This window comes from Mus musculus, chromosome 18, assembly GCF_000001635.26.
Source record: "Mus musculus strain C57BL/6J chromosome 18, GRCm38.p6 C57BL/6J".
Lineage (NCBI taxonomy): Eukaryota > Metazoa > Chordata > Mammalia > Rodentia > Muridae > Mus > Mus musculus.
This window is the reverse complement of record NC_000084.6, coordinates 30,264,367-30,287,908: the sequence shown is the minus strand read 5'-3', so window position 1 is coordinate 30,287,908 and position 23,542 is coordinate 30,264,367. Positions and strand designations below refer to the sequence as shown.

At 43.5% G+C, this 23,542-nt stretch overlaps 1 protein-coding gene across 4 annotated transcripts in view; it reads right to left on the bottom strand.

Annotated features, from left to right (window-relative positions):
* Pik3c3 (phosphatidylinositol 3-kinase catalytic subunit type 3) overlaps window positions 1-22,294 on the bottom strand; it is an 82,512-nt gene extending 60,218 nt beyond the window's left edge. For 2 of the 4 annotated variants that reach the window (NR_151699.1, NM_181414.6), the window contains exons 1-4: window positions 14,891-15,044; window positions 13,452-13,640; window positions 10,794-10,937; window positions 5,823-5,952 (exon numbers count right to left, since the gene is read on the bottom strand). Coding sequence is in view for 3 of the 4 variants with exons in the window: in NM_181414.6 (NP_852079.2) it covers window positions 5,823-5,952; window positions 10,794-10,937; window positions 13,452-13,640; window positions 14,891-14,958 (531 nt within the window). In the remaining variant the exon portion in view is untranslated. Of the gene's footprint in view, window positions 1-5,822; window positions 5,953-10,793; window positions 10,938-13,451; window positions 13,641-14,890; window positions 16,936-19,415; window positions 20,392-20,637 lie in introns of those variants that run through there. The other 2 variants (XM_030250425.1, XM_030250424.1) reach the window with 2 other exon arrangements.
* Between the last annotated feature and the right edge of the window lie 1,248 nt (window positions 22,295-23,542).

The following is a 23,542-nucleotide window of genomic DNA, read 5'->3' as shown; positions in this document are numbered from 1 at the left end:
CAAAGGTAATTCCTGGGGACCAATAAATCTCCCCTTTAAGGCTTATGTACACGCACATGCATGTGTGCCTTATTTTAGGAGACAATGATAAACGATTTAAATTTCTAAAATTGCTGATGTTTGAGCCCACTGGGGTCTTACACACTAATCTTGGCCTAGTTTCAGAAATTATATCATACTGGATTTTCCAATTCACAGAGAAATCACAGTAAGCTGCAAGGGCCTCAGGTTAGAATTCGCTTTGTTCCTGACAGTGTATATTTTAAACATCAGCGTGACTTACTGATCAAAACCCTTTTTTAATAAATTCATAAAATGGAGCACAACTGGACATCAAAATCTTCTATCCTTGGCAACATCATACCCGTGAGTCCTCCGTATTTCAGAAATCAAAAGTGTTAACCTTATGCAAAACATTTGAGGTTCTGGGGCTAGAAAGATAGCTCAGTGGTTAGGAACATCCGCAGTAACTGCAGAGGATCATGGTTCCGTTCCCAAAACCCACAGAGTAACTCTCATCCATTACTCCAGGTCCAAGGAACTCAATGCCCTCCTCTGCTTTCTGTGAACAGCAGGGCTACATGTGGTTTATTTCTATGTATGCAGGCAAAACACTCATCCATATATAACAAAACCTTCTAAAAAGAGTTTGAGATCAACTGTAATACAAAAGTACTATTGAAGAAATAACCAACTTGCTTTTGCATAGCAAACAGCACTGTTTTCCCTCATGGTAATCACTAACGTGAAAATAGATAGCGATATTAGTAACTGCTATTCATGCTTATAGCTGTGCCAGTCATAACAGCTAAGAAACAGATCTGGTCTAACATCTATCAAGGATGAACACATAAAGAAAATAAGATATGCATATATCACACAGGAATTCTTTTTCAGCTGTAAAGAGTAAAATCTCACCATCAAGAAAAGGATGGAAGTGGGTGGAGATCATTATCCTACAGATCTGGATAAACGCTGAGCATCTCGTCACATGATGATTCTAGGTGTGTGTGAGTGTGTGTGTGTGTGTGTGTGTGTGTGTGTATGTGAGAGAGAGAGAGAGAGAGAGAGAGAGAGAGAGAGAGAGAGAGACAGAGAGAGAGAGAGACAGAGAGAGAGAGACAGAGAGAGAGAGACAGACCAAAGACCAAGCAGTGTGACTTACAGGAGAGTGTCACATTGCAAGCTAGAGAGCTGGTTCTCACACTGACAAATGCTTTTTGAACTCTTGTCACTTTTGAGCCCATGCTGGTAAAAAATATTATCTTCTCTTTGTGCCCTAATATGCAAGTAGATGCAAAACATGAAAGGTGCTATCATTCTATCTAGTTGCTAAGACTGATAAATGTGTCTTTTAGTATTTTCTCCTGTAAAAGCTGGTGTGGAGTGATATGAGGGAGGCTCCACCCCTCTCCACCTGCCTGTCACTCACTCTGTGTCATCACACTGTCACTGTGCTCTTTGGGCCCCTCTAATTTCTATTGTTTACCAAACATTAGTTCTGTGTTTATGCCCAACAGTTGGTCCGTGCAATGACTTGCTATGAGGAAAGAACTGGTAATGGTGAGTTGTATCTTGACGTGGATGCTGACGTGAGGTTTCCTTCTTCTCCATTACGCGCTGGGAACTTTCTGCAGCCTCTGTACCAGCTGAATTTCTGTCGTGGCTAATACATGTCACTCCCTACACATGCTAGGCCTTTTTTCCTCTCTCTTAGCTGCATACCAAATATGACCTTTCTCAATCTTTTCAACAGCTATTACTGAAGCGATACTAAATGTGGTAAAGCCACCACAAAAGCTGAGTGTAAATTACCTTTCAGACCTCAACTGTGGGAGCCATTCAGTAAGTACTGGAACACATACACTCCAAACGCTGCAAACAGAAACAGTGGGCATGGCTGCATGTGTCACCAGAGAGATGTAATGATGAGTTCCAACGTGAATGGAAAATCAAGAGCTATCTGCATATGTTATGATGACTACTTAATAGCTGCCGAGATTACATCTTGATATTTGAAGAAATTCTAGATATTTCTCAGCTTAGTTACAGAAGTTCTGCAGAATTCAATAGTTACCACTGCAAACAGCTTCCAGGCATTTACCCAATTTCCCTATCAGATAAAGTATGCCCTATCAGAGGCTGACGCCATTCACTTCATTATTTCCCATGGTCTTGAGAGACACATGGTCAGATCTGGAGCAACCAGGATGGCTTCAGTGAAAGCTGCATATCATGGTGGGAATGGTGGATGTGTATAAATTCTGAAAGCCTTGAAGAATTACAGCAATTGCCTTAGTTACTTTTCTATGCTATGCTAAAATACAATGACCAAGGCAACTTATACAGGAAAGCTTTTAATCTGGGCTTACAGTTTCAGAGAGTAAGATGGCAGAGCAAGAACATTGCACTAAACATTTGAGAGCTTACATTCTGATCTGCAAGTACGAGTCAGAGAGAGGTAACTAGAAATGATGTGGGCTTTTGAAATCTCTAAACTTGTCCCAAATGACACATCCTCTCAAACAAGGCCAGACCTCCTACTCCTCCTCAAACAGTCCCACCGACTGAGGACCAAGTATTCAAATATATGAGACCATGGTGATCTCACGCAAACCACAACAATTACCATAATTTTATTTTTTATTATTGTCATTTAAAAAACATCTAACAGGTAAACAGAACGACATGAGCCTCTTTCCACAACCTAAATGCTAGGGCCAGGAGTGTATGTTCCCATTTGTACAGGAATGGATTTCTCTGTGAGCTCTGATTAATCAGTAATAATTTTCCTCTGTAAGATAAGCCGTTTAAGAAGACGGCAGTTGTGCTTGCTCACGTGATTAAGGTCCAATCCTACAGTGTTACTACTCCAGGGCAATGTGATTATCTGCAGTGTATTTATTACTGTATATAGTCAAGTCTCTACTGGGACTAACTTCCTAACAGTACTTGCTATGGGTACTTTTCTGTGTCCACATGTTCCTCAAAAATGTGAAAAGGCATTCTTTGTAAGCAATGTCTACACTTCATTAGGTCCCCATTTGTGTAGACAGTTCTCATTCTTTCAAGTGTTATGTCCACTGTGTAGTCAGGTAATGATCTAGGTTATAACTGAGACAGTTGTCCCTCTGTCAACTGTTATGTCCCATTGTGTTGTACTTAACAATCTGGATTATAACTGAGGAGCGTGACTGAAGGCATTGTGCCTTCCGGTCAGTTCTTTTATAAATTCCCATATTATGATATGAAGAGCATGCACAGTGTAGTACTACATGTGAGTACAGACAGCAGGTAGACATGAGTAGCCTTCCTAGAGTCTACAAGCCACATGCAGGCAGCATACGTCAGGACAGTTATTTAGTCCATCCTGTTTCTTCTGTGTACCACGTTCACTTTCTGTCCTCTGCTTCCTGTAGCCCTAAACCTGAGATCCAGACCCCAGCCCACAGGGACCAGACCCCGATGTAGCACTGTAAGTTCCATGACTTCCCCTCCTGGCGGCTTCAGTGCTCAGCTCCCCACACGTTCCAATATCTCCACACGGACCAGGAAACACGCTCCATCTACTTGTTCCCTTCCCTTGGCCTCCTCTTAATCGACCTGACAGAAAGGAAAGCACACTGCAGCGGCATCCAGCCGGGCTGGGAAATGAGGAGGAGGCGGGGGGGGGGGGGGGGGAGCATGCTCTGCACTAACCTTTCAAGTCCCAAGACACAGATTCAATATACATCAGACGCCAGAGCACAGGGGTCACATCCAAAGCCCCAGGACGGTGTGCCACCTACCATCAAATTCTCACACTATGGCAAGCCGGAAAACAGAGGTGAAGGAAACAGTGTAGACACTGGCCACCATTACCAAGAGGCTGGCCCAGACGGTCAAAGTTTACAGACCGTCTTTAAGTCTGGTCTCTCACTATGATCACATATCAGTTGAAACAGAAGTAAGCACTAGTTGAAAATGTTTAGAGATGGAGAAGAAAAGGACAATAAGCAAGATGCAGGAATGAGAAGATTTTAATACATACATTTCCTTCTGTACCTTATCAAAACTCTAGGAAATCCAAATTATAAAAAAAAAAAAAAAAAAAAAAAAAAAAACCAAACAAACAAAAAAAAAACGAGACCCATGGGCCTGGAGAGATGGCTCAGTGGTTAAAAGCATTGACTGTGCTTCCTGAAGTCCCGAGTTCAATTCCCAGCAACCACATGGTGGCTCACAACCATGTGTAGTGGGTTGTAATGGCCTCTTTTGGTGTGTCTGAAGAAAGCTATAATATACTCATATGCATCTAAAAAACAAAAGCAAACAACAATAACAAACAGAGAGGAGACCTAAGCTGAGCAAATACAGTGTTACCTCCTCTTCTCCCAGCCATTGTTCCTCAAAGGAAAGCTAGGCAGGTTTATAAAACAGTCTAAATCCGTAGAGAGACGTATTCCTTTACAACCACTCGCAAAGAACTGTTTTAAGCGGTAAACTGGGAAAGCAGGCTTTTGGGTGTTACTTATTCATTCCATAGTTAGAATTTATCTTCCATAACTAAGTAACGAATCACAGCAAACACATTAATTTCAACATGGAGGCAATACCTCCTGTTTAATAATTACCCAACGCCATTTTTGCATGGGCTATTTAAGTGGTTGGTCTTCACATCACATTCCCATTATCCTTAGGCAGCCAGAGTGAAACTATATTCTTCTGACTCTTAAAAACTGAATCTTTCAAATTTTAGTAGACCACAGACTATAGATGAGATGACTCTAATAAAAAATCTACTAATTGTTTAATCATAGATGTAGCTAAATCGAAGTTCACTGTTAATAGACTCTTAAAGAGTCATATGTAGCAGAGGATGGCCTTGTTGGACATCAATGGGAGGGAGAGGCCCTTGGTCCTGAGAAGGCTGGATGCCCCAGTATAGGGGAATGCCAGGACAAGGAAGCGGGAGTGGGTGGGTTGGTGAGCAGGGGGAGGGAAGGGGATAGGGAAACCAGGAAAGGGGATAACATTTGAAAAGAAAATATCTAATCAAAAAAAAAAAAAAAAAGACAAAGAGGGGCAAACATAAGGGAAACTTGTGAACTGTCTTATATATCCAGTAAGAACACAAGCAAGACCTAGAAACGAGCAGCCAAAGCACATCTTAAGTTTTATTCATTTGGAGAAAGTAAGCTCAAAAGAGTATACCAAACAATACATTCACGCAGGACCTAGGCTATCTTTTTCAATTAAAAGAGCAATATAGGAAACAGATATGATATGAAAATACCAGAGACCCACATTTCCAAATCAGATGCAAGTCCAGACACAAGGCCATATTGAGCGTGATTCCATGCATGCAGAAGTGCACAGATACGGGCGGTGGTGGTGCACGCCTTTAATCCCAGCACTTGGGAGGCAGAGGCAAGCGGATTTCTGAGTTCGAGGCCAGCCTGGTCTACAGAGTGAGTTCCAGGATAGCCAGGACTACACAGAGAAACCCTGTCTCCAAAAACCAAAAAAAAAAAAAAAAAAAGAATAGAAGTGCACAGATAGACAGCGGCCCAGCAGCTGTCAGGAAGCCCAGGGAGGGAAGACTGAGGACTGACTACTGAGTACATGGAGCTTTCAGAGATGAAAACGTCCGCAAGGATGGCTATAAAGGCTATGGACCATATACCGTTCATATACCGTTCAGGAGTGAAGATGTGAATAATATCTCAAAACTGCTACTAAAGGTGGATTTAAATCGACAAGACAAGCAGTAGGACTCACAACATCAAGTACCCTAGGATCTGCTCTGCTCAGAGCTCTACTTGTCGTTGAAGCCTGTGTACCTTGGCGAGGCGGCTCATCTGATCTTCTGACAGTGTGCTGCTTGTTCTGCCGGGAGTTCTTGTAGGTTCAGAACCATCTGCCTCCACGTTAGGCCAGACCTTCAAGTCATGCATTCCTTGGCGAAACATGCTACGAGAAAAAAAAAGTTCAGAGTAGAAGTGAACTAACTTATGAAGTTCATCATAAAGGAATATGTGTCATGCATGCTTATTAAGTCCAGAGACCACCATGGTTTGTGCAACAGAGAGCTAAGCGGCGGCTAAAACCACAAACCTCTCCAGGTCACTCTTTTCTCCCTTAGGGAACTCATTCCCTAATAGAGTTATTCCCTATAGAGCAATCTATAGAAATAAAATACATCCTGAGTGAGGTAACCCAATCACAAAAGAACTCACATGATATGCATTCACTGGTAAGTGGATATTAGCCCAGAAACTTAGAATACCCAAGATACAATTTGCAAAACACATGAAACTCAAGAAGAAGGAAGCCCAAAGTGCGGATACTTCATTCCTTAGAATGGGGAACAAAATACCCATGGAAGGAGTTACAGAGACTAAGTTCGGAGGAGCTGAGACAGAAGGAAGGACCATCCAAAGACTGCTCCACTCGGGGATCCATTCCATAAATAACCACTAAACCCAGACACTATTGCATATGCCAGCAAGATTGCTGACAGGAGCCTGATATAGCTATCTCTTGTGAGGCTATGCCAGCGCCTGGCAAATATAGAAGTGAATGCTCACAGTCATCTATTAGATGGAACACAGGACCCCAATGAAGGAACTAGAGAAAGTACCCAAGGAGCTAAAGGGGTCTGCAACCCTATGGAAGGAACAACAATATGAACTAACCAGTACCCCCCAGAACTGTGTCTCTAGTTGCATATGGAGCAGAGGATGGCCTAGTCGGCCATTAATGGAATGAGAGGCCCTTGGTCTTGTGAAGAGTATGCCCCAGTACAGGGGAATGCCAGGGATAGGAAACAGGAGTGGGTGGGTTGGGGAGGGGGACAGGGGGAGGGTTTAGGGAACTTTCAGGATAGCATTTGAAATGTAAATGAAGAAAATATCTAATAAAAAAATAAAGTGTTAAAAAAAAAGAAAAAAAGAAATAAAATACAACCTAATGTACATGTTATCACTGTTGAGGGAACTCGTTGCTGGGCAGACTTAAGCAATTATTCACTACTTTCTCATACGGCTCTAGTGGCAGAGCAAGGTAAATTTCAGAGCATACGTGAGCAGTTATTACAGAAACTTGGGTGACTGCAAGGCAGCTAGACATGGGCAAGTCTCATCCTAGAACCGATGACTCTTAACTTGCCAGTCTACATAAGCCAGCACCTCCTGATGAGATGAGGCCACATACAATCAAGGCAGAGATGCACCCAAATAGCTGGAAAGTACAAAAGGGTCCAGGGATGCTCCTACACCCTCCTCAGAAGAGAACCCAGTCAACAAGGCCAATCATAGGGAGCCCTGTGAGTATTCACCGCTGTTCAGATGAAAACGGTGTCTGCAGTTTGGAGGACAGCACTCAACACCACTTCAGCAGACATCTTAGAATAGCAGACACTGCACTTCTAGCCAATAGGAACCCACAACTACCGGATGGACAGCAAAGCTCTTAGTTACCTAACTTTTCTGTAAGCTTGTCTGGGTCTGGGCAGCAGTTGTAGCACCTACAGCAGGTGCGGCTGTGACCATGAATAAATAATGTGACTCCTTGGTATAGATCAGTTTTCTCATTATTACAAACATTATATTTTAATTAATGGCTACTACAAAAGCATGCAAAGACAGCCTCTTGTAAGGTTTTCTTTCTTTTAAAATCCAACAGATCAGACAGCATGGAGGCAGGAGGATCACAGATTCTAGACTAGCACAGGCAATCAAATGAGACCTTGTCTCAAATAAAACAAAACAAACAAAACACAGAGCAACCTTACAGCAGTCTCAAAGGAACTGGCAACAGTGAGGTAACTAACATGACTCCTAAAAGTGCGTGTCCCCACCCACCCCTTCAGCACAGCACATGGTGTCCCTTCCTTCTGCCCACCTCTCCACTCCTCAGTGAATACTCTGGCTGAAGTGAACTAAAAACAAACAGCCAGAGATGGCAGGAAGTCAGCTTACTAAATGATTTATGCGACTTGGGATACATCTAGAGAAGTTTAGAGCGGGGTGGAGGGGAGGACGATGCTGAGTGGGTGATGATCAAGTGATCAAATCCTTTCTCTGGACACTAATGGCAACTTGCCGAAAATTACACAGGCCCCAGGTGGAGAGTCAGGCAATGCGTCCACTTGGGAAATTAAGCCAAACAGATGACACAGAAGAACAGTGCGGCAGGCCCTCCTTCAGCTCCATCAGAGGCCCAATACCAGCTGCCACTGTGGCTCTGGCTGGAAGGACCAGGCCACTGTGGCAGACACTGCCATGACGTTAGAATTCGCACACACCTGCACCTCATCTTGCCTGTGGTTCTACCAATTCAAGTAATGACCAATCAGCTCTTAAGCGCCTTAGAAATCTCCGAAGCTAGATGTTCACATTAAAGAGAGTTTGCTGTGGCAGAGCTACTGTACAAAACCAGTCTCTGAATTATTCATTAGAACTCTCTAAGAAGTTCTCCCTCATAATGACTCACATATACAACACAGATGTTGGGAAAGAGCACAACTTGGCAGTCACTGTAGCATCTTGCGGTATTAGAAGCTTTGAGGGACACTTTTATACGCTACTCTAGTACGTGCATACCAGGATCCTTGGAAGAGGCCGCTGATGACATTGTATTGCTAAAGAAACATCTGAGAAAACTATGGCCCCAGCAGTGTTTCCCCAATCACAGAACTGTGGTGGCACAGGACATGGATCAATAGCATGCACAGATTTTTCCAAGATTTAAACATCTTAGTTCATTTCAAGCAAACAGATTTAACTCCAAATTAGTACTACCAATTCCTTGGCAATCTATGTTATTTAATTTGTCTTTCGGGCACACTTTTCACTTCCTTTGGATGGGAAGCAAAGAAAATTTTACTCAGTGAGCTACACAAAGAATTACAAACATAGTCTGCCTGATCCTCCCCTCCATGGACTCTCCCCTAAGCCCTACATCTATCCCGGGTCAAATATCCAGTGCCCTTATACTCTCTAGCCATCTATCAGGACCCAACTAACCTACCCACAACCTCCAGACTCATCCCATACAAATTAAGCCACTGCACCCAGCAGAAGCCATGGGGGATGGCTGCTGGCTAGCCTGCTCCTTCTGGCTTGCTCAGCCTACTTTATGATACAGCTCAGGCTCACCTGCCCTGGGCTGGCACCATCTACAATGAGCTATCACAGGAACTATTTGTAAATAAAATATTCACGAGGCTTATTAAATGTACTTAAATAATCACCATAAACTATGAAGTGGATATGATTTCATTTTACAGAAGAAACAGACTATTCACTAACTCACCCTAGGAGACCAGACACTGAGAAAGGCAAGCAAGCATCAGATCCAGGTAACTACCCCGACCCTCCTTCCCTCACGCTCCACTACCTTACTTCTATGTTGTTTTTCTTAGGTTCAGGATATAATGACAGAATTCTTTTAAATTATCAGAGAAGACAGCGTATGTAAAGGAACTGAGACACATGTATAAAAGACAAGCTTTTGTTGTTAAAGTTGATACATAATGAATCACTCTGTCCACAAAAGTTTATAGATTTAAGTATAAAGGAATAAAAGTGTAATGAAAAACATGCTTCCATAAATCTAATCTAGTGCATATATATATGTGTGTGTGTGTCTACATACATGCATGCATATATATATATGTATAAAAGAACCAACCCCCCCAACACACAAAAAAGAAACATAGTATTTTCAAGGTAACTGTTTAACACAGTACACATATAGCCAATTTCCTCCATGTACAAACACTCCTCAGACATCACTAAGAAGTGAACAATTAGAAAGAAGGCACTTTTAGCTGGGCATGGTGGTACATGCCTTTAATCCTGGAATTCAGGAGGCAGAGGCAGGTAGATCATTATGACATCAAGCCCAGATGGATTTATACAGTGAGTTTTAGGCCAGCTCTAGGGCTACACAGTCAGATCCTGTCTTAGCAACATCAAAAAGGGTTGTTGTGTGAAAAAGAAAATGGGCAAAAGATCCCACTGAAGCAATTTACAGAAAATAGTGAATAAACCTATTAAAATGATAACTCTCATTTACATTTAATGATGTGCAAATTACCATGTTTAAACGTTAAAAGGACAAAAACTAAGGCATCTGGTAGCAGCCAGCTCGTGAAAGCCACTATCATGGTCCACCAAAAGGCACTACAGCTTTCAGTTTCCAGATCTGCACCCAGGTTCTCATTCCTCAGAACGCCATCTTTCTAATAGAAACGACACTAGCATTCACTTAGCAGTAGACAGTGTTTTCATTTAGCTGCTATGGTGGTTAATTCTGATTGTCAAATTTGTAGGATGTAGAACCTCCTAAGAGACAAAATTTGGAACATGTACTGAGGCAGTTTCTAAGACTGGGTTAACTCCAGCGACCCACCCTAACGTAGGCAGTGATGCTCTCGAAGCTAGCATCCTCGACAAAGACATGGGCAGAGGGAAAGCAAGCTGCCAACCTCTGCTTCTGACTGCAGCTGCCATGGGACCAGCTGCCTCACTCTGCCACCGTGCCCTCCCAAGCCACGACAGAATGAGCCCTTAAACATGTGATCCCATCAGGTGCCACTGGTCAGCAATTTGTCACTAATTTAGCAATGGAAAAAAAGTAGCTAATGCAGAATATTAGGAAATCCATTTCAAATCCAATCTCACGAATGTGTAAGGCCCATGGACCTAACTGGTTTTCACAGGATAAAACCACATTACATAAATAATCAAAGTTCTCTAGGAAAGAAAAGAGGCAGCGCTCTGTGCAGTAGTGGGCAGAATGCTTACCCATATTTTCCAAAGAGCGACACGGTTGTTCCTCCCACTGGCACAGCGCTTCCCGGTCCATACACATCCCATATAGTCAAGGCCACTTGGGCATTCCTGGGCAGGTCAGGGTACTTCACCGGAAGTTTCAGCCACTCGTTCCAACTATGGGAACAAAGTCAACAGAATACATACATATCTTTCTTTCAAATTAACCCATAAAAGGTGGTTCAGACAGATGAGAAGGCTCTAAAAAGATTAGGTTTATATGCTAAAAAATGTGGAAACCCTTCAATGTTGCTTGTTTTTGTAACACTTGAACAGTACCGACTTGCACATCTGTTCTATCTCATCAAGTTCACTTTTATTAAATTTTTTCATAATATATTTTGATCACTTCGACTTATTTCACTGACACTGACACTGACACATAAGAATGAGTAGAGCGTAAGAAATTGCTGGTTCTTTCTGTATCCTGTGTTATTAACAAATACACATTAACAAGTTATTTGCGCACATTCTTAGGGAGCGCTCAGTGCTAACAGCTAAGTGTCACCAGTAAGAAACAAGAGAATTTTCAAAGACAACAAAAACGTTATTTATGACCACTGCAAATTCTGAACTCCAGGAAAAGAGAGATGCCATCAATTTTGATTAGAAGCAAAACATTATCAAACCTTTTTTTCTATAAAGTTCTTTAAGAAACCAAATTGCACGTTTATGAGATGGTACAGATGAGTATACGCAACTAAGTAAATTACTACTCACATGACAAAACAGACTGGTAAATACCAAACAGTGTTATTATTTGTGGATGAAGAAACCACAGGAGTTGACAGACATGGAGACAATTAACATGTGGTAAAGTTAAAGAGAAAAACTAGTGTCAATATCCAAATTAATCTATGGAAGTTTTCATCTTGTTGTCTACCCTTACACTCTGAGAGACAGTACCCTGATCACGGGATCCTTCTCCTCAAGTCTTCTGCTCTCTATCTAACTCCTGGGCCCAAGATCGCCTTACAGCAAAGCAACTACAGTTCAACCTGCTTTACACACTGTTCTCTACCGGGAAGTGGTCTTTCAGCTAACACATGAAAAAACTACTCTAGACATTCCAAAATCAATGAAGGGATCAATTCAAACACCAAAGGCTGTGTGTTCTCAACACTGTTTTGCCATCTTCCTCCCCATTCATTGGTGCTTGCCCAATCCGTGATGATCCCCTCTGAAGATTACCAAACCTGAATCTGGACACAGGAATCCCACCACGAGCCCAGTAGACTTGATTCTCTGGGCAAATGAATACACTTTGAAATGAAAATTATTAAATTAATATCCCCCTCCACCCTGTCTCTCTTTCCAAATGTTTTAGAGAAGAAAATATAATCTCAACAGCTTAAAAAGTTTAAGTGGCAGTTACGTTCATTGGAAGAGTGCCTACCTAGCATGCACAAGGTTGTGAGTTCAATCTCCAGCATTGTGTGGGAAAAGAAGGAAAAAACAAAACAAAACAAAACAAAACAAAACAAAAAGACCATGCCTAAAGGACAGGAACAACAACAACTCTCTTAATCTGAATTACAGAAAATTAAAAACAAGACCTTACATTCTCTGTGCAAATCTACATTAGCTGTGACTAAGATCAGAGAACAACTTTCAGGAGACCATTCTCTCCTTCCAGGGATAGAACTCGGACTGTCAGGTTTGATCGACAGTGCCTTTCTTCACTGAGCCACAGAGATCTTAACTGTAGGACATGACAGAAGAGTACAGGTTAAGATAGACTTGGATACGTTTGGGGTGAATTTCTTATTACCAGAACTCACACAGGTCACAACTGGACATTTAGATACTAGTACCTCATAGTTCCTCTAAATATATTATCTAAACCAAGGAAATGCAAAAAATTAACATAGACTACTTCTGATAGGTAATGACTTATACAGGACAATGGAAGTGTGAAAGGTTTAAGTGTAAAGTGTTTATCCAATATTTTATTTTATGAGTTAGGCAATAGATGCACCTTTCAATACTAACAGCTGCTTGCACGAAACCTGTTAAGAACTACACTGACTGAACATTAGAAATGCCCCATAAAGTCTATCAGATAAGAAGTATCAGGACTTTAGATCAAGGATCCATAATACAGAATTTCATGTTATCTTACAGTGACTCTATACCTCAACAATGCCTTGCTATTATGTCATGCAAGTTCATGGATAAACTATGAACATAAAGTTCCATTTGGAAAAAAAGATACACACATACACATATATAAGATCTACTTCTAAAGATCCAAATAGCAGGTTGGCCATTTCAAATTATGACAGTCAGTCAGACAGACAGACAGACAGAGTCCAGCCATGGTTCTTTTCTGGTTCACGTTATAAATGAGTAAAATATTTACTTTGCAAAATGTCAACATACTAAATATAGACATAAAGTCACTACTACATCAATACAACTTTGTTCACATGTGAAATATGTATTTTCAACAGTCTGCCTAATGTTTACAGTAATCCCTGAAAAACTGTCTCTACTTATAACATTAGTAAGGCAATGGAAAGACACTCTAGAAAATCGCATATGGTCAAAACAAAACAATGACAGCAAAAAACAAAAACAAAACCAAGAAAACCAGTAACAACAAACCCTCTGCCCCTCAAAACAACTTACTTCCATCTTGTACTAAACGCCTTGTAGGATGTTCTGACTGGTAAGGCCAGGGGCTTCCCTTCAGCAAACACTTGACAAGTCACATAGAGGTCGGAGCATGTCTCTTGGTATAGCCCAGAAAACTTTAACATGGGATCTTCTAGGACAGCTTTATAGCTCTTTTGTTCTCTCTTCCCTTCCAAGCTCCCTCTGAAAACACAGACACAATGTTTACTTTCACACACACAGATACACACATAAAGAGCTAATAAGCTGAGTCTCTGTTTACGTAACCATAAACTACCCGATAACGCCTTCCTATTTTTACAAGTAACGTCACTTTTGTATGTGATAAGACATTCTGAAAATCCTAACATGGCTAAACTCGTTTTGTCCTCATTAAAAATTTCTCTTCTTTGGGCTTCTTCATGTTAAACTCTGTCACCCACTTGATCCAGGCCTTAAGATTAGCTTTACTGATTTACTAGCACTTAGTGGGGCAGAAGTAGGCCGATCTCTGAGTTCGAGTTCAGCCTAGTCTCCAAAGAGAGTTCCAGAGAGTTCTGTAAATAAATAAATAAATAAATAAATAAATCTGACTTCACATTGACAACTTATTACCCAGTCTTTACGCTACTATACACCTTTAGTTCTAGAGCCATCTCTTACACAGATGCCGGAATTAAGCCTAATTAATGGCATGTAGGAGATAGGAGCAAATGAAGTAAAGAAAACCATACAGTGTGTTCTCTCCAGGTAGGAGTCTGATGTCCTGTCCTCACCAGCAAGAAGGCTCCCAAGGCACGACCCTCAAGTCTCTCTCCCTATCCCTGAGAAATGGCACAGGTCAGTTCTGACAATATGTAAACTACACAACAAAACTACTCTTGTCTGGAGGGTGAGCGTCCCTACTACAAACGTTTCTACTAGTCTGAAGTTAGCAACTTTAGGAACGCTTCTTTCCCACGAGGGTTCTCATTTCAAAACGCCATGCTCTGGATCTTTATTGTAAACGTGCTGCCCCGAGGTTTTACGAAAAGCCTCTTTCCTCCCATCTTCTTGACTCCTCTATAACTGACACGGTCTCCTATGTCCTCTCAACATCTCTGCTTTTAAAAATGTTAAACTGTCCAAAAGTTCGCTTCGTGTGTAATTAAAGCTGCACCCATGTACTCAGTTATCCCACTTTCACGATTTCCGAACTCCCCAAACCACCTTCCATCCCTGCAATAAAGGGAAGACCTTCATTTTCTTCCTCTCTCATGGGCGGGGGAATTTTTTTCCCTAAGGCTTTCCTGGGTAAAATCAGATCGCGGTATTCCCACAAAAGCGGAACACGCAAAGGGCTCCGTAGCCCTCGGGGGCTTCGCCGTGGGTTGTTCTGCCGATTCCCTTCAAGGAGCAGCCCCTCTCGGGGCAATCCCCGGCCCTCGCCGCCCGCCCTCCCGCTCAGCTCTCACATCTTCAGCTGCACGTTGATGTCCAGGTCACAGCTGTAGATGTAGTGGAACTTCTCCGCCTCCCCCATGACAGCTCGGAGCCCAGACGCCACAGAGACAGCCCGCGAGGAGGAAGACTCCAGGAAGAAACCGCCGCTGCATCAAAACATGAAAACTTCCTGTTCCGCCCATCTGCCATAGCCGAGCAATCCCCGCACCTAACGAAAGCAAACGCGACGGAACAGCCCCTGGGCGGGCTGCTGTACGCATGTGCAAATGCAACCAGCCATCTTGCTTAAGGGCAAAGCAGGAGCCAGGAAGCATGGCTTATGTGGTTACATTCCAGTCTTCCTGCTTTGACCAAACCTTTTTTTTTTTTTTTCTTTTTCTTTTCCTACTTTGATTGAGACGGAAACTTCGACTGAAAATTAGTGTAATAACGTTCACATGGTGCAAACCAAATAAAGAAAAAGCACAAAACTATTTTGGCCAATTTACATTCTAGTTTCCATTAAAAAAGAGGCTTGATTATTAATTGGCTATTTCCAGCAGAAGTCCTTTTGGTGTCACGAAAAGGATTAAAAAAAAATCTAGAAAAAGGACTAGACACAGACAAAGACTGAGAAAGATTCGAGTTTCATTTTGGCACTACCAATATTACTGCTTCAGTGTTTTGTATTGGTATATTCTGATCTAATGTGTGGTTCTGCACAAACTTTACAGCTCTTGCTTAGAAGTTGCCACAAAAAAAAAAAAAAGTTGCCAACAATAACTGAAAATCGGGTTTTGAATCTTCTGAGTGCCTGTAATGTATTCTTGTAACGTTTAATATACTCTAATGAAAGACTCCCGAGGTGGGTAGTCAATTAATCTGAGGAGACCCTCCCAAGGATCAGCGAGTCCACGTTTCGGATGCAAACAGCAAGAGGCTTTATTGGGAACACGGGTACCCGGGCGACTCAGTCTATCGGAGGACTGGCGCGCCGAGTGTGGGGTGTTTACCCTTTTTATAGGGCTGGGGAGCAAAAAAGCGCGGGTACAGAAGCAAGAAGCGAGCTGGTTGGTTAGTTCAAATAAGGTTTGGGGTATTTTCCGGTCATTTGGGGAACCTGAAACTGAGGTGGAACTTTTTAGATCTAAACAATGTCTATTTTCAAGAAATGGGTATGGGAGGGGTACAAGGAAAGAGTCTAATGAAGGTGCAGCAATGGGCACACACCTGGTCAGAACATTGGCAGACACACAGGTTCAAGGAGTGGCCAGAGCATTGTGCACCTCTATTTTTCTAAATCAGTGAAGCTAGTTCTGCTAACACTGACGTCTGAGAGCCATCTGTTCTTGGCCCTGAGCCGGGGCCCAGGTGCTTGACCACCGATATTTGGCCCCTGTCCCAGTATTATTCAGCCTTAATCTTTAACTGTTAATCTTTAACTGAACTTTCTTGTAACTTTTGAGAACTCAGCTCTGGTACTTTTTCATGCCTTGCAAAATGGCGTTACTGCAGCTAGCTTGCTAAGCCTGATGGTGGGGTCTTTCATTCCCCCCTCTTTCTGGAAACTGAATAAAATCTTTTATTCACGTGATTTTACTTTTTCTGGATCTCTGATTCCGAGAGGTGTTTTCTCGCTTAAGGGAAATTAGGTCCCTAGGAGGGAGGTAGCGTTAGCTGTTTGTCCTGTACCGCTACTCCTGCCCTTACTAAGATTCTCAGGACTATCAGGGGGCCCCACGGGTTAATCTTATCTTTAAGGGGTTTTGAGAACGCTGGACCTTCCATGTCGGTCCTGATGCTGTTCCGGCCGGAGGAGTTGTCGCCGCCTTTACGTGAGCGGCGTGGATCCACGCAGCGATGCCGTCTACTTTGAGAGCGGTGGGGGTGGTCAGCAGGACGGTGTAGGGTCCTTTTCAGCGAGGTTTTAAGTTCTTAGTCTGGTGCCGGCGTACCCACACAGTGTCACCGACACGGAAGGGGTGTGGTATCACTGGCTGGTCTTGCTGGTCCTGATAAGCAGCAGCTAGTGGCTTCCAGACCTCTCGTTGTACTGCTTGGAGGGCCTGTAAGTGGGCTTGGAGAGAGGGGCTATTAGTAAACTTTGACATTTCAGGATCATGAAAGTTGACAAGGGGCGGTGGCGCCCCATACAGGATCTCATACGGAGTTAATCTATGGGGTCCCGGAGTGTTCCGGGCTCGGTAGAGGGCCAAGGGAAGTAGGAGTACCCAGTCTCTAGTGCCAGTTGCAAGCGTTAATTTGGTCGAAGTCTCTTTGATTGTCCTATTCATTCTTTTTACCTGACCTGAACTCTGGGGTCTGTAAGCACAATGTAGTTTTTAATTAATCCCCAGTAGCTTGGCCACCGACTGACTTACCTGGGAGACGAAGGCAGGCCCATTATCAGTCCCCAATACTTGGGGCATTCTAAACCTTGGAAATATTTCTTTTAGAAGCTTTTTGGTCACAACTTTGGCAGTCTCATGCTTGGTTGGGAAGGCTTTCACCCAGCCAGAGAACGTGTCCACAAACACCAGAAGATACTTATACCCATACAGTCCGGGCTTTACTTCAGTAAAGTCAATTTCTCAATGGGTGCCTGGTCGATGTCCTCTTACTCGCACCCCGGGACCGACCTTAGCTTTACTGGCATTTACTTGGACACAGGCTTGGCATGATTCCGCCACCTCGTGGAGGATCTTATCTTTATTTAGCATGTAATAGGGGCTTTCTTTTCTGTCTAGAAGTGCCCTCATCTTTTGATAGCTAAGGTGGGTGAGCTGGTGAAGGAAGTCTAATAATTTAAAGGTGAACTGGTCAGGCATCACAGGTTTACCTTGCAGGACCCAATATTTTTTCTCTCTATCATATGTGGCTCCCAACTCTTGTAGGTTCTTTATATCTGTTTCAGTATAATGGAAGAAGTCTGGAGTGTACGGGGTTGAGGTCTCTATGAGAAGTGAGGAGGCCTTTGTGTCAGTCCCCATGGCTGCTTTCCGGGCTGCCTGGTCCGCCATTCGGTTGCCTTTAGCTTCAGCACTATTGCCTTTCTGATGTCCTGGGCAGTGAATTATACTGAGTCTTTTGGGCAGAAAGAGAGCTTTCAGTAAGGCCAAGATTTCGCCCTTGTTCTTGATCTCCTTGCCTTCTGAGGTGAGCAACCCACGTCTCTTATATATTTCTCCATGGACATGGGCGGTAGCAAAGGCATAGCGGCTATCAGTATAAACATTTAGCTTTTTACCTTCTGCCATCTTTAGGGCCTGGGTGAGTGCTATTAGTTCAGCTCGCTGGGCGGATGTCCCGGCTGGCAACGCCTTGGCCCAGATTACCTCGGTCTCGGTGGTCACCGCTGCTCCAGCCTTACGTTGCCCCTCCTGCAGGAAGCTGCTTTTATCTGTATACCAGGTGTGGTCGGCATTTGGGAGGGGCTGGTCCGTGAGGTCCGGTCTGGTGCCGTGTGTCTCAGCCAAGATCTCGAGGCAGTCGTGGGGGGTCTCTTTCCCCGGTAGGGGAGCAACGTGGCCGGGTTTAGGGCTACCACCGGTCCGAACTGAACCCGGTCCGTATCTAGGAGCATTGCCTGCATCTTTTGTCAGAACGGCAATGGCTGCTATTATCCGTAGGCAAGGGGGCCACCCAGCTGCCACTGGGTCTAGCTTTTTGGACAGGTAGGCCACAGGCCGACGCCAAGGTCCCAGTTTTTGCGTTAGGACGCCTTTGGCGTAGCCCTGCTTTTCGTCGACAAAGAGTTCAAAGGGCTTAGTCAAATCTGGCAATCCCAGGGCGGGGGCAGTCCTTAGCCCAGTGTCCCGTTTCTTTGCAGTAGGCGCATTGGTCCTTATCAAGTTGGGGCCTCCTCCGCTCTCCCCCCTGTCTATCCTGTCTCTGACCAATAACTACAGTGGCCAAGAGCTTGCTCATCTCTCTATGTCTTCTGCGGTCCCTTTCTTTTTTTTTTTTTTTTTTTTTTTTTTTTCTCTGTTTCTTCCGGGGTTTTTTGCTTATTAAAGATCTTTTCAGCTTCCCTCACTAAGTCTCCTAAGGTCTTGCTCTTTAAATCTTCTAACCGCTCTAACTTTCGCCCGATATCCGGGGCAGACTGCCAGATGAATGACATGGACACATTGGTTTCTTGCCCTGGGTCCTCAGGGTCATAAGGAGTGTACCTGCGATAGGCCTCCTTGAGTCTCTCTAAAAAGGCTGAGGGAGACTCATTAGGTCCCTGGGTTATTTCTCTTACCTTGGCCAAATTGGTGGGGCTTCTGCCCGCGTTTTGGAGACCCGCTAAGAGCAACTGGCGATAGAGGACTAGGTGGTTCCTACCTTCTGTAGTGGTGTAATCCCAATCGGGGCGCTCAAGGGGAAAAGCAGCATTGACTTTATTAGGCAACTGAGTGGGGCGTCCATCATTGCCCCGGACTGCCTTTCTAGCCTCTAGGAGCACCCGCTGCTTTTCTTCTCCGGTCAGCAGGGTCCCCAACAACTGCTGACAGTCGTCCCAGGTGGGCTGGTGGGTGATGAAGACGGACTCAATCAGGGCCGTCAATTTACCTGGATCTTCAGAAAAGGAAGGGTTGAGGAGGAAAACAGCCAGTACTGAAGCTGGCCATCTCCCCCCATGCGGAGTGGGAATGCCTGGGAGGTGGTGGAGTCCGCTGCGGGAGGGTCTCTCCTTTCCCGCAGTCGAGACACCATGGGAGAAGGGGGGGGGGAAACCTCGGAGGTGGTGGCCGCCTCTTTTTCATTGTTCTCCCTGGCAGAGGAGGAAGGTTGTGCTCCGTACGGCGGGGAGCCAGAGGCCGGAGAGCCGCCGCTCGGAGGGACGCTGCCCCGGGGAGGCAGCGGAGGGAGCGAGGCTGCGGGCGGCCGGGAGCGGGGTGCGGCGAGCCCCTTTGTGCCCGCTCGGAACGCCGCTATCAGGGAGAACCTGGGGCTTAGGAGGTTTGGACTTTATAGAGGGGGTAAGGGCAGGGTAAAGGGCAGATCGGGACGGAGGTTGCGCAGAAGGACCGGGCGGAAGGACGGGAGCTGTCGGCAAGGGAGGGGATTCAGGAGAGACAAACGGTTTGACCCACGGAGGGGGGGTCATAAGCAAGTGCCTCCCAGGTGACGATATATGGGACCTGATCCGGGTGTCCGTGGGGACCAGGACAAAACACTCTAGACTTAACCTGAGAGATAATACCTAAATTAAAAATACCATCCTGAGGCCATCCTACATTGAAAGTTGGCCATTCGGCGGAACAGAAGGTAATTCAGCGCCTCTTTCTGACATCCACAGACTGGTTGGGTGCAATGCGCTGGACATCTCCCCAATGCTGCAAGGTTAGACTCAGAGGGGTAGTTACGGTCTGTCCCATGATCTCGAAAACACTTAAAGACAGAAGAAAACTAACGAATAACAAAAGAACAACAAAACAAATCAGACGCGCGGCGCGGTTTCGGCGTAAAACCGAAAGCAAAAATTCAGACGGGGGCGGGAAGTGTCTCTGTCTCTCGTCCCCCAACAAAGCCACGTACAGTGGCGGAGCTCCAAAAAGTCCGACTCGGGTAGGTTAACTGATACAGAATGGGCCACAAAACGGGCCCCCGAGGCCGCTGGGACGTCTCCCAGGGGCTGCGGCCGGGAATACGAACTCGTCAGTTCTTCCGCGGTACCGCCAGATACAGATCTAGTTAGCTAACTAGTACAGACGCAGGCGCAAACATTGGATGCCGGCACAAACACGCACGAAGACAGAGACAGACACGAAACGACCGCTGGCCAGCTTACCTCCCGGCGGGGGGTCGGTGGTCCCTGGGCAGGGGTCTCCAAATCTCGGTGGAACCTCCAAATGAAAGACTCCCGAGGTGGGTAGTCAATTAATCTGAGGAGACCCTCCCAAGGATCAGCGAGTCCACGTTTCGGATGCAAACAGCAAGAGGCTTTATTGGGAACACGGGTACCCGGGCGACTCAGTCTATCGGAGGACTGGCGCGCCGAGTGTGGGGTGTTTACCCTTTTTATAGGGCTGGGGAGCAAAAAAGCGCGGGTACAGAAGCAAGAAGCGAGCTGGTTGGTTAGTTCAAATAAGGTTTGGGGTATTTTCCGGTCATTTGGGGAACCTGAAACTGAGGTGGAACTTTTTAGATCTAAACAATGTCTATTTTCAAGAAATGGGTATGGGAGGGGTACAAGGAAAGAGTCTAATGAAGGTGCAGCAATGGGCACACACCTGGTCAGAACATTGGCAGACACACAGGTTCAAGGAGTGGCCAGAGCATTGTGCACCTCTATTTTTCTAAATCAGTGAAGCTAGTTCTGCTAACACTGACGTCTGAGAGCCATCTGTTCTTGGCCCTGAGCCGGGGCCCAGGTGCTTGACCACCGATATTTGGCCCCTGTCCCAGTATTATTCAGCCTTAATCTTTAACTGTTAATCTTTAACTGAACTTTCTTGTAACTTTTGAGAACTCAGCTCTGGTACTTTTTCATGCCTTGCAAAATGGCGTTACTGCAGCTAGCTTGCTAAGCCTGATGGTGGGGTCTTTCACTAACAATTTGATCTCCATTTACAATTGTACTTAAAAAATTCTTTAAACGCAATTACATTTTGTCGTTTTGTTGTTGTTGTTGTTGTTTTTCTGTCTCCTTGGAGCTTAATATACTACTGATTTTAATAATTCCAATTTATTATCAGAGGTTATATCAAAATTCTCCCTTTTCTGGATATTTCTCAATTTTACACACACACACACACACACACACACACACACACACACACACAAGCCTGCACAATTCGTTATTATGTCAGAAAGAGTGAATGCTGGTGCAGGTTCACCAAGTACAAATACTAAAATTTCCCTTCAAGAAGCTGGTTTTCTCCTTCCACTTGTGAGTTCTGGGAGTCAGAACTCAGGTTGTGAGACTGGCTAGGAAATGCCTTTACCTACTGAACCATCTTGCTGGCCCTGTATAATTATTTCTAAGCAACATATTTTAAAACAAAAATGTCCAAGTAATCACAAATTCATGTTATTTAGAATTTTGAGTGGTAAAATTAAAATAAAAAACAAAAACAAAAAATGTTTGACAAGAATGGGAAGATTTAAACAAAAAGAGCAAATTTGACTTTTGTCTAGATGTAAGTACCACCAAATAGTTATGGATTACAGGAAACATGTTTTCAACAATAAAATAGGAAATTTATAAATACCAGAGTTGTGCAAGAGTAAACCAAATAGCCACAAGTGCTTTATTTTTGGCATACTTTTGACAGAAATTATAAATTGGGTTTTGAATCAGATTGTTTAAACATGAGTGGATTTTTATTTTTGAAAATGTGTGTATGTATCCACGAGAGAATTTGTCATGAGAAGGCAGGTTCCTGTGGAAGCCAGAAGAGAGTGCCACAACCCCTGCATGTGGAGTCACAGAATATTGTGAGCTGCCCCCATGTGAATCTCAGAGCTGAACTCGGATCCTCTGGAAGAGCAACAAATGCTTTTCAACACTGGGCCCTCTATCTAACACTATGGAATCTGTCATATGAATATAGTTGAATTATCTGGATCTAGAGATTAAATTCCTCTTGGAATAATGAAATTTAACTCATATATTATAACATATATATATATGTGTATACATATCACAAACACACACACACATTAATTATAATTATATATATATATATAACCAAATAAATGTAATTACATACAAGTCTTCCAATCAGGAATTTAGTAAATTACAATTATTTTTTTGTTGTTGTTGGAACTCTATGGTCTGCAGCATGTATGGCATCTGATATTGACTATTCCTACTGAACTGGCTCTTTGAAATTTAGCAAGTTTGCTTAGTATTACACAGGGCAAGTTCCACTTTTCTAGCCTCTCTTTTCTATTTAAATTAACATGACATATCGGTAGTTTATTATCATGGTATTATTTGGCTTTACTTTGTCTCCAAATTGTTTGTTTCATTTTATTCTAACTCTATCCCTCTCCAGGTAGCTTATGACAATTAAAACAATACTAATTGAACCTTACATAATTATGAACACAACACAATACTAAATGTATTAATAATTCAAGAAAAGCAAAGCCAGTATTAAGATTGTCTTGGTAATCCATTTATGCATGGTAAGGGTCCCATAAACTCAAGCTGATAGTGTCTCTTCTAAACTACACATAAGTCAGATTATTGGTGGATTTTAGACATCTAATTGGCAAGATACATCCACAGGGAATATGAGAGCAGCCTCAGGCATCTTCACTCTGAAAAGAATTATTTTTTCTTTCCACTCATGAATATAACACGCACTAATAATTATGCAACACAATTTGTACTGCAAGCAACCACAATTGCCTGTCTGTAGAGAAATAGCTTACAGCTGTGAATGCTTTCTTTGTTTAATAGCCTGTCCCATTGACTATGTGATCTGGCATTTAATTTTCCTTTGGAGGTGCAGTTTTTATTTTGTTTTTGTTTTCCATTTCATTTCAATTTCATGTTTAATTATTCTAATAGCAGTTTTTAATAATGGTTTAGAAATTTGTTCATTGTGATCTCTTCCTCCAATTGCTCATGACTCACAGTGATAATCACTTTAGCTTTTTCCCATTTCCAAGATCCAATTTATTCTCTCTAGCTTATAATTTTAAAAAATGCAATTAGAGCTTTAAAGGCAACTATCTATTAT